Source organism: Barbatula barbatula (assembly GCF_947034865.1).
Source record: "Barbatula barbatula genome assembly, chromosome: 13".
NCBI classification, from domain to species: Eukaryota; Metazoa; Chordata; class Actinopteri; order Cypriniformes; family Nemacheilidae; genus Barbatula; species Barbatula barbatula.
This window is the reverse complement of record NC_136776.1, coordinates 16,612,167-16,624,266: the sequence shown is the minus strand read 5'-3', so window position 1 is coordinate 16,624,266 and position 12,100 is coordinate 16,612,167. Positions and strand designations below refer to the sequence as shown.

General features: G+C 38.9%; 1 protein-coding gene across 2 annotated transcripts; it reads left to right on the top strand.

Annotated features, from left to right (window-relative positions):
• The first annotated feature begins 2,168 nt into the window (after nt 1-2,168).
• On the top strand, nt 2,169-7,097 carry LOC306902843 (complement factor H-related protein 1-like). Of its 2 annotated transcripts, XM_079471710.1 has the most exons (11): nt 2,221-2,336; nt 2,427-2,603; nt 2,688-2,864; nt 3,066-3,224; nt 3,532-3,714; nt 3,946-4,131; nt 5,129-5,308; nt 5,483-5,659; nt 5,914-6,099; nt 6,358-6,398; nt 6,738-7,097. In XM_079471710.1, exons 1-11 carry the CDS (start codon nt 2,228-2,230, stop codon nt 6,756-6,758), a joined length of 1,596 nt encoding a protein of 531 aa, XP_079327836.1. In that variant the 5' UTR covers nt 2,221-2,227; the 3' UTR covers nt 6,759-7,097. The 2 variants fall into 2 exon arrangements, with proteins under 2 accessions (XP_079327837.1, XP_079327836.1); XM_079471711.1 differs by lacking the exon at nt 6,358-6,398 and having other exon boundaries at nt 2,169-2,336.
• Nucleotides 7,098-12,100: the final 5,003 nt, after the last annotated feature.

Genomic DNA, 12,100 nt, shown 5'->3' with positions numbered 1-12,100 from the left:
TCGTCCAAGCGTTTTGCCACTTCCCCTGTGCGTTTCGGTAGTTGTTTCTAAATGGGAAAATTCTCCTACAGCGAGCACATGTCACCAGGCATGTCTCGCCGCTGTAGTCTTGGGTGCGACCGTCCCCAGCATGCTGAGGTAGCAACCGTGGATATGGTTATGCAGTCATTGCTGGTTGTTTGCGTGGACACAGCCACAATATCGTCTTGGATGGCAACATTGGATGGCGTCTTTCTGACATCAGACACTGAGGACTCGCAGCTTGCAGCTTGAGCCCAGGTCCCGCGTCCCGCATAGGGGCCAGTTTCCCGGAAAGGCATGAGGAGCATGAAAACCTGGAGCGCCCTCTTCGGGGTGTTCACGGTAGATGAGCTTGGTTGCCCTGACTTCCCTCGACTCTGGAGCACCTAAGGGCAATGTCGGTAGCCCAGATAGAGCATGCTGTTACGGGACCTTCTGAAGCTTGTAAGCTCTCGTCATCGCTGAGGTTGGACAATGTGCACTTTGGTGGTCTGAGGCAACTTGTGCAGATGTGAGATTACAAGAAAGCCAGCTTTCTAAATGCATCCATTGCCCACTTACTCCCAGGGTGCCCATGACATGCAGCAGCCTCAACTCGATGTTGCGCATCCAACTTTCGCAGCCATCCGCACCCTCCATTCGTCGCTGCGTCCGGCGGCGAAGACTTTAGGCAGGTCAGTTAGCAGACCCGCTTGCCACCTGCCCTCACGAGACAGCCATGCTGCCCACAACAGAACATCCCCCCACAGGGGCAATGAAGCAGATCCCCTCGCTAGCTCCTTCATCATGCTATCTAGGTGCACGCCAGCACGTCACTACGAGTAGTGAGGACGGTTCGGTTCGTCAGGCACCCCGCCCAAGTTACCTCAGTCAGAGGTGAGAACACTCCTGTGCTTCGGTCCGAGGTTACCAGCCTTCTGGAGAGGGGGGCGATCAATGACGATCGCCAGGGTGGGGGGGCAATGCCGGACGAACGCCAGAGCAAAAGGGACCGCAGCATCGCGCTCTTGCATTGATCATTCAAATGGGGACATACCTGACGAAGAGATGGATGAGGAGTTATGAGCATACTTGAGCCACGAGATCTGTTGACTGCAGGAGCTGGGATTGTGGGACGTCAGACAGCGGAGTCTTCATTCTAGATTCTGGTGGGCTCACTCACACTGCCAGTTGGACTGGGGATGGAAACCTGAGGACAGACTCACAGAGGCCCTATCTGTCTGCAGAACTCTTTTCAGAACTGGGAGGTGAACTGAGGACCCCAATCGGAAATGACGTCGACCTGTAGACCGTGGAGACGTGGTCCACCAACAGCTGAGTTAACTCTTGGGCGAAGGGGATCTTGGGCAAGGGAACAAAATTGACCGCCTTGGAGAAGCGATCCAACACCATAAGGATGATGGTATTATCGCCAGAGGGTGAAAGGCCAGTGACAAAATTCATGGCAATGTGTCACCAAGGGCAGGAGGGGATGGGAAGAGGATGGAGTAGACCAGCCAGTGGTCGATGAGATGGCTAACATTGAGCACACACTGAGCAAGCCAACACAAAGCTCTGGCACACGGAAACCAAGGTTCCTTGAACCCCTGGATGGCCTGCCAGCCTGGACGAATGACACCACTGAAGGACGTCAGGGCACAGTGCAGCGCAGTGCAGTCGGCATGAACACCTTGCATGCCGGACACTCATCCGGCACTTGTACCTCTCAACCAGCCTCGGCCACTCATTGCTTGAGACTTGTGGCTATATAAATAATATAAAGATCCAACACAAAGTCAACAGTGCCACAGTCAAATATGCCCTAAAAACAGTTAAGCAAATAATTCATTTAAGTTTGACCCCTTTATTATGCTCGTTTTATTCAGAAATAACCTGTCAACTCAAGGACGTAAAATATGGAATAGAAAATATAACACCAGAGGGAAAAACTTTCTTTCGAGCTGGAGAGACGGTCCGTATTACCTGCTCTGAAAGATTCTTGCTGTTATTTACAAAAGAAAGCACAAAAACATTTCACTGTCAGAATGATGGGGAATGGGACAGCCTTCCTACTTGTGTGGGTGAGCATACAGAGAAGCTTTTTTTGGACTTATTGCTTAACTCGTTGTATATATAATCTTGAATAACAAATCTTCTTACAGACATTAGATGTGAAATTCCTCGTGACAGACGTCTTTATTATCAAAGTGATTACTTCTATGGAGAAATGAAATTGGATGCGAAAAGATCTTACAGGTGTTTGACTGGATATCGTCAAACGGCAGAGATGGCCACATGTACAAGAGATGGTTGGAAACCAGATCCACTGTGTGCTGGTACTGTATGTCTTTCTATCAATCCACAATCGGTGCTATTAATACATCATATCATTTACATTCTAATACTGTGATGAATTTGTTTTCCAGACATTACCTGTGAAGCACCAAACATCCCAAATGCGAAGATTGTGAGTGGTGAACGCACTAAATACGATGTGTCCTCAAGAATAGAATACAAATGTCTTCCAGGATTCGAACCCGAGCAACTTATACAAATCACATGTAATTCTGCAGGCAAATGGGAAAACAAACAGGACTGCGTTGGTAAATCATGTTATTATCATTCATCTAAACACCCTCAACATCTGCGTATTGATATCAATGAGACCGTATTTATATACTTCACAGAAAAGGAAGGATCTTGCATTACACCAATTTTGGAAAACGGGTACATAGAGAGAAACCCCCCTACAGAGGACAGTATCTTTTATTCATGCAACACAGGTTATAAAACGGTCTTTGGGTACTGGTGGGGAGCAGCGACGTGCCACAACAGCCATTGGTCAAATGAGCCGCAATGTATTCGTGAGTGTTTTTACTGAATCAGATTTCACAGCCCAGGAGTAAATTTTACTTTAATATATTAAGTAACAAAGTAAACTATATGCAAATTTATTGAAAATCAGTATTGAGAATGATTTGCTTGGGTAGTATTTACTAAACCTCAAGAATATTTTTTTTCAGTGGAATGCGTGTGTTATGAAAATGTGTTTGTTGGGTTTACAGCGGAGGACAAATGTGGTGTTTTGCCAATTGTTCAACATGGACAGCTAAACGAAACAATCCCTAGACAATCTGCAGAAATCGTATGTGATCCAGGATACAAATCATTAAAAAAATCTATTAAATGCGACAAAGGTTCATGGGAAACAATAACCTGTAAAGGTGAGCCGTTTCATAAATCTCTCTATATATATATATACAGTATGTTGCAAAACACAAGTGACATATTACATTAGATAAATGAATACATGTTAATTATGTTGTGGTTTTGTTGCTGAAAGTTGGCAGTTACTGTTTGCTATTAAAGCATTCCTAAACATCAATTCTGCTGTCATTCAAGACATTCTGGAAATATAGTATATCAATTCAAGTGTATAATGCATCATGCTTAACGCTATGTTATTTTTTGCATTCTGCCAACAAGTTGCATTGTAAAAATGAAAGACTCTCAAATCTTGTGATTTTCCAGTGGATGAGGAGGGTTGTGACAGTCCTCAAAGAGTTGAAAACGCGGTCATCATCTCTAAACCTCAACAATGGTATTCATCTGAATCCCATGTGATTTACAGATGTCATGGAAATATCACAATGACAGGGGAAAGCAAAGTTCATTGCCACAATAAAGTTTGGGACGAAGCACCAACGTGTGAAGGTGAGCTTTCAGTGGTGTTGACACCACTTTAAATAATAAACAATACCAATCTAGTAGGGAATATTTACATATTAAGCACTATACAAATGTTAGTTCTTCTAATAGCTTTCTCTTCAATAGCTTAACACAGTATTTTAACAATCAAAAGACAATATATCATCAGACAAAAAAATTGACAAAATAATGCATGTATAAATTCTATCTGATTTCAAATGTTCTTGTTTATTGTAGCTTTTTGTTCAAAGCCTCTTCTGAAAGTAAACAATGCCAAACTAACTGATGAAATCCAAGATTTCCAAGAGAGGAAATATTCACATGGAGACACAGTACCGTATGAGTGTGATGATGGCTATGAATCTATGGGAGAGACCATCGCCAAATGTGACGTGTACACTTGGATTTACCCAGAATGCATTAGTGAGTCAAGTTCTATAAATCCTGTAAATTTGAATATAATATATGCACATTACATGTAGACACGTCTACATATACATGCCATATTATTAGCTTTATTTTTATATTTTATATAGCGCTTTTTACAATTTTCATTGTTACAAAGCAGCTGTACAAGAAAACATTGACTATAAGCAAAACATATAAGGTTATGTAAGTCAAAACACAGGTCAAATATCATACAGACTATAAATTCAAGTAGCCCCCCCGACCAGGCAAACAGTGCAAAACAGTATGCAAACGGTGACGAGGATCCCAAAACCTCAGAGGGAAACCAGGCCTAACCAGGGGATTCCAGTTCCCCTCTGGCAAAAGCTGCAGCCTCTGCACAAGGCAAAATAAAAAAAGTTCATTATGAATCTAATGCGCCTGAAGTTTTGTAGAGTCGACACGCCCTTTGTCCAGCTCTATCATCACAGCATTTGTCAGGTCTGGGTATGTACTGCTTTTCTGCCCACTCTAGTAATCTTGGAACAATGAGACAAGACTGGCTGAGAGTAGAGTACTGTTCTGCTCTCTTTGATGCAACAAATGCATCAGCTGTTATTGGAAGTGTTCCTGGTTCCGGTTGATCTAACTAGTGCAGCCTAAACCTTCGGAATATATATATTATGATAGTGTAGTGTATCCAAGATTAAAAAGATGCGTCTTTAGTCTAGATTTAAACTGACAGAGTGTGTCTGCCTCCCGGACAGTGCAGGGAAGACTGTTCCAAAGTTTAGGTGCTAGATAGGAAAAGGATCTGCCGCCTGCACTTGATTTCGAAATTCAAGGTATTACCAACTGACCTGATGCCTCAGAGCGTAGTGCAAATGAAGGAATGAAAAGTTCATGAAAAGTTCACTCAAGAAGTGAGGATATTATCCAGTATTTGCAGGCATTGCTATTTAAATGTGAAAGTTATAATACATTTTTACATGTAATACAGGAATATTGAACAAATTCCACTTTTTTATTTCAGAAAAAGCTCAGTGTGCCAAACCGACAGAGAACTTGCAGTTTGTGACTCTGTTAGATGAGAAAAATCTATACAACAACTTTGATAATTTGACATACAGGTGCAATAAACCATATGACAAAATTCAAGGAGGAACTTTGATGTGTAAAAATGAAAAATGGATTGGAACGATTGACTGCACAAGTGAGTCACATTTACAAATGATTTATAACAATAAGTCTGAAAACTCATTTAAAATTTCAATTAAAAGCAAGATATTGAAATGTAGCTATTAAAAAGGTAAGTACATCAGTATTTTATTGATGAACTGTAGAAAACTGTTCAAACCAGACATACATGCGTTTGTGATTTGTTCAGGCAGCATTTGTCCTCCACCACCTTCAATTGAAGATGGAGATTATAACATTGAGAGTAAGACTGATGAAATCATCACAAAGGTATCATACTCTTGCAAATCTTACTTTGTGCTGGACAAACCACAGAGATTTCACATGTGTCGGGATGGGAAATGGGAGACGCCTCCAAAATGTCTGAGTAAGTCATCCATTACCAAAGTAGTCGAATTCCATTACACTCCTAAACACATACAGTACTTCTGGACAGATTACACGAGCCATGCAAAATAATAATGCAAATGAACAAACAAGTAAAGATGATATGAAAGTATACACGTCCATCTTAAAGACATCTAGCAAACACTCACAAAAGTGTTTGTTTGTTTGTTCATTTAAGTTTTTAACAGAAATCGCTCACAGCACCTTTCATCCGTTCTATTTTGTCTCTCGCAGAGCCTTGCGAATTTACACCTGAGATTTATAAGGAGTACAATATAAAACCTCAGCGAGATAAATATGTAAAACACAGAGAAAGCTTTACACGTGATTGTGAGTATGGATGGATGGTTGGAGGTCTGATAAGAAAATACAGAGTTAAGGTGTCGTGCTCTGATGGGAAGATGACAATTGATAATAAATGTGAGTACATGTTAGTCTCTTTATATTTATCACAGTGTTGGTTTAGTCACGGTGCACAGCTGAATGTGTTATAAATGTTATGTTATCTTATGCATGTCCTGTAAGAGGAAGGTTTGAAAAAGCGACAGATCATTCAGAGACCATTAAACTCTTCTCCTCACATGAGTTTCCATCAGGAGAAGAAGCAGTTAACTCATGTGATCACATGTCATTTTATTATACTGTATATAGCCACAATCTTTTTTTCTTTTCTTTAAGTGACCAAACATATTAAACAAAATAAACTGAAGCACACTAAGGTAATGCATGAAAGTTCACAATGAATCTGAGAGAACGTTGTTGAATATTGCTCTATTTTTATGCACAGAAAATCTGAAATCAATAAAAAGAAAATATGACAGGGTTATCAAAGATTTGATTTCTTTGATCACATTTTATATAGAATACTTAATTTCATCCAAAGTATAATCGGAGATGATAGGTTCTCAAGTCAAACCCCATTCTGTTAGTCTCGACACAACAAGACAACATTTTTATTTAAAGGCAATAATTGTTCAATAAAAACAAAGTGAATATCTAATTCTAATGTTCAGTGAGTTATAAGATGTATTCACAGTTTCATAATGTTATGTGTTAAGGCCTGCAGATTTCTGATGTAACCAAACCATGAAGATGGACAGACACAGCGACAAGAGCACTCAAATGCATTTATAACCACTGTTGCTTTAGTGAACAAGCTTATCTTATAGTTTTATGATTTGTATAATCTTTCTTAAATTCACAGTTAATTATTCTTTAAGAAATACATTCTTTATCATTCAGCTACTTTCCTCTCTTTTATGTACACACATGAGCTTTAGAGCTAAAAAGACTAATTTTCATCGCTGCCTTACAATCGATTTAACTCTGAAAGTGACCCAGATATGATCAGATACTGTATGAGAGAAACATCAAGATCTTTGAGCAAAACATGATATTAAATACAGTGTTGTAAGCTATGATGGTGTGTGATGGAGTTTTTGTCAAGCACAAAGGAGAACGTAATACTGTCTGACACATTTCAGCTGATTCAGCCTTTAGTCCGTGTATACGGTGTATACACCAGACGGGACCGCTGTAGCTAGAAGCTCTCTCTATACTGTACGCATCAAAGCAACCGTTTTAGATCATGGTTTAAAGCAGGGGTCCCCAAACTACGGTCCGCGGGCCAGCCACAGGTTTTGACCGGCCCTCTGAACAACGCCTTATAGTGTGTTCACACCAAACGCGAATGAAGCGTTAAGCGCAAGTGATTTTCATGTTAAGTCAATGCAAAGACGCGGCAAGAATTTTCGCCAAAGTTCAGATTTTCAACTCACACGAATCACGCAAACGCTCAATTCGTGCGAGTTGATAATTCTGGACTTTGGCGAAAATTCACACCGCGTTGACCAATCAGGAGCTTGCTCTAGTAGGGCCGTGAGTGAGCGGCAGAAGCCCCTTCCATGACGCGAATTTGCGCCTGTAATGAAGCGGATTTCAGTAAACTCAAAATGTTCAAGCGTCCAACTACACGCGAATAGCGCCATTTACCGCGTTCAGTGTGAACAATCTATGAGACTTATTTTTTTTCAAATATACAGTTTCGCTTATATCATGTCTATATTTGATAATAAATATTGGCTTTCAGACTCAAATTTCGCTAAGTTCCTAACATAACGTAATTATTTGTTAAATTCACATACCACCGGAATGGTATGCTCAACATAACGTACCATTGCGATAGAACAGCTGACGCGCGAACCAGCAGAAAATTTTAAAGAGACGACAACATGGCCAAGCGGTTGGGAAAGAGAAAGGTTAATTCATATGCATAAGTAAATGTTTTGAATTTGAGTAGCACTCGATATAAAAATATTTCATTATGATAGTAATAACATTGCTCTTTAAATAGGCTATATCTCTTGAAAAGTAATCATTAATGGTGCATAACAAAATAAACTATTCTACCATTAGGAGGCATAATAAATACATTTCAAATCATAATTAAATCTCCACAATAATTCAAGTAGTACCTCCGGCACATGTCATTTTCTTTTACAAACCAACCCGGCCCCCCATTAAGGACAGGGAGAATTATGTGGCCCCTGCAGAAAAAAGTTTGGGGACCACTGGTTGAAAGGTTAATACATGAAAAAAAGCGTGATTGTATAATGTAAAGCTAGAAGAAGGTGGTCAACATATTTTTAAAGTATTATTCTGAAAAGGTAATGCCATCTGGGAAAACCCATCACATTGTGAAATTGTACATATTACAAGTTTTGATTACATATTAAAAAGGTTTCAGACCCCTTCCAAATCCAAGTTTTACAGCGTGAATATCAATTAACCATGCAACCATATAATAAGATTGATTCATAGATGAAGTATACGATCAATCATAAATTAAAAATGTATTTCTTAGTTATATTTTACCAAGGCGATGACATTCGGTGGCTTTGTGTCGAACTCAAATCCAGTAAACGTTACAGGGTTTGTGACCAGCGAATGTGTGCAAATGTGCTTTTTGTCCGTCAGAATTTCGAACGCCGACATCACCATTTTAATCTAGAGGTTATATGGGTGCTGTGTTCCTGTTGTAAAATACATTTGGCCAAAACTAATTTATAAAAGATGAAATGCTATTGTGTGCACAGGCTATTAAGTGCAGGCGAGCCCTCTCTCCATTCCCAAATGTCCCAGACCTCAAATACACATAAATGACCATTTTAGACTTTCTTCGTGTTTCTTGCGTGAAGGAAATGCTGTATTTGTTTAAACAACAAGATCTTTATATATTGACAACATTACCCTTGCAAGACGTTCAACTGATGTGGTGGAATGAGCTGCAGTTCGGTCAAGATAGAGTGGAGTGGAGCCATGAGATCTATCTATAGAGCCACTATGGTTCCCAATCTTTTCAGTTCAAGTACCACCTTTAATAAAACAGTTATTCCAAGTACCAATGATCGCCATAGAAAAAATCACATGAATAAACATTAAAATGAATAGTAGATCTGTGAATCTGTATCTTTACAACTAAATTCTAATGTGTTATCAACAATACAAACACTTTCTCATTTTCTCACACTGTCTTCAAACTAACTACATTTTCCATGTTTTTTAACCAAAACTCACAGTCGAATCTTCACAGAGGTGTTATGCAATGGGGATCATGCCATTTTGGTTATATGTTCAGTGGCCTAGAAGACGGGCACACACTACACCGTCAAAAATATCATTTACGGTGTAAAGAAATGGGATATTTTTAGAGTTTGCTACCGGAACCCCTGACGCATATGAGCGTGAGGTCCGGCTATGACCCAGCGCAGGATCACATCTCTCCGTGTCTTCTGTGCTGGGAGACCGATAAAGAGAAACAGCTTGTTCCACACGTGATTTGTGAATGTGTATACCATTTTACAAACTTTTGTCATTTTCTGAATGTTTGGGCATTTTAATGTGATTTAACACGTTGTCTGTAAATGCACGTTCTAAGACTGAACTTTATGCTGCACAGTGGCGTATCCATGGGGGCACTGGCCCCTCTTGAAAACTGATTGGCCCCCCATTGTGCCCCCACCCTTCTACTTGTCTGTCACTCACAAATTCAAATTATAATCGTTCAGTTTGTAGTAATTCATGATTGCGTCGCGATGCTTCTCAACGAGGACCAAGAATAGGAAGCTGCTGTTTTCGAACAACAACAACAAAAAAACACACGGTAAGTTGATCTATTTTATATTGCTTATGTTTTTTCGATTAGCGAGTTGTTGCAGTGCAAGAAGGGTTTGGTACTATTAACGTTGGCAGCTACCGTCTTTCGGTGTAAGGACAGACCAGGTTCGATGACGATGTTATCTCCTAGAGCAGACTAAGATAATGCTAATCATTATATTTACTATGCACCTGACCTGATGCTGAATGTAAAATGGGAGTTACTTATTTTTTGGCCGCAACAACGCAAGTTATATTGCAAGCGAGGTGACGAAATAAATCGTATGATTTATGATGTTTATCTAAAGCTACACACTTTAAGGTGAGACACGGCAGGCAAAAACATAGTTTTCTATTATTTTTTACTTGTCAATTGTGAGATTTGGGGCTAATGTTATTTGTCTTCAATAACATGTCGTCTTTCAGACTTGTGGTGAGACAAAAGTTGGCGTTCTCTCTCTCTCTCTACAAATATGGTAATTTCCTTTTCATCAGCAACCAATCGTGAAAGTAAAATGGGGCATTTAACTCTAAAAGCGAATCTCATAGCTGATGCCAATTTCCGACAACGTGATTCGTTCAGACGCATCACGTGACATGCTCTGACATTTCCACAGTGTTTTTGACTGTTTTTCTGTTCAGTTTAAGGCCATAAACGCCGAGTTATAAGTTTTAAAGTGTTTTAGTTGGTTTGTATTGTTTTTTCTTGTTGTGGTATGGTATAATCAGTGCTGCACATTTGCTTAAATCACATTAGTCTCTATATTTATATATTGGTACTTTAGTATATTGGTCATTTCAGGATCATACAGAAAAAGTGCACTCCAGAGTGTTATTCTATTAATGCATAAAGTTATGTGGTTAAAATCCTTGTATTTTACTAATATGCCTTTGTGTTATAGCTGTCTCTAGGGATGAAACAGATGAGAGTGAAAGTGATGTGGAAGAGCTGGATACTTCCCCACCTTCAGAAGCTGAATTGTACTTTTTTTTAATTAACCAGATACATAAACCTATTATAAGCCACATTTTACTACTTATGAACTAAGTTGTTGTTTATTTGTTTGGTCAGTATTAACAGTTGTTTGGCTAAAATTAATTGTATCTAATTTCTATAACTTGATGTTTACTTTTCTTGCCATGCTATACAATATATTGTAGTTTTCTTGAATTTTGTGTCAAAGTAAATAAAATTAGTCTCAAATTTAGTGTGTACTGTGTTTTCACAGAAGTTTATTTATTACAGTTTTTCTTTCACTTTTGTAATGTGAAAAGTTAACACAAATTGTTTTGTTTTGATTTAGAGCCGTGAATAAATGCTATTAAAATATAATAGGGTATCACTGTTTATTACTGAATTTAAAGGTTCCTAAACTCTTAAAATTATTTTGATATACAGTTCACACAACACAAGATTGGCCCCTCTGTATTAATTGTGGCCCCTCTTGTGCCCCCCTGTTGAAAAAATCCTAGAATCGCCCCTGACGCTGCATGATACAAAAAATTATAATAAAGTAATATATCCAAAATCACTGCATATAGCAAGCAATATGACACTTTCAGAACTTGTCCTTCTCTGCACTGAAAGCAATCGTGCATGTAAGGAGGACGGAGAAAGAGTGAGCAGGAAAAAAAGGAGAAAGGGCCTTTATGACGGTTTAAATGTTAAGATGCTTTATTTCATTCCTCCTTTACATGCGGAAAATAAAGTAACTTTATCGGTAGTTCATTGGTAATGAAGGTGATGTATTCCCGTATGTAAAAAATATTAATTATTATCAAGTAGTTTTAAGGTTTTGTGGTCTAGTATTGTATGGCACAGCATTGTTACGTGACGTTCAAGGAATATGTCCATTCATTTGACTATTTGTGGCTTGTGTTTTGAATATTTTCCTCTACATTTCAGACATTTTACCTATACACATTTATTATTTTTATTATAAAGGTATATTCTGTTCTGAACAAATTCTGTAAATTCATGTTTTTTAGCTTCAGGGTTATATTTTCTGTTTGATATATTGTAAAGGTTAATAAGCGGAAATAAATAAAACAAGTTTATTTGATTTAGAATCTGGTTGTTTCTTGTTGTCTCTATTTCACCCTGAAACTGAAGAGAAACAAATACAAAAAGAAAGAATTTAGCAAAGATACAGGCATTGGTTGGTTTAGTCAGGCATGCTTAAGCACCCCTAAAAAGAAGCTCAGCACCCCTAAAACTTATTATTTAGTGTTGTGAATCAACTAAGTTGCTCCAAAGCTGTCTCAC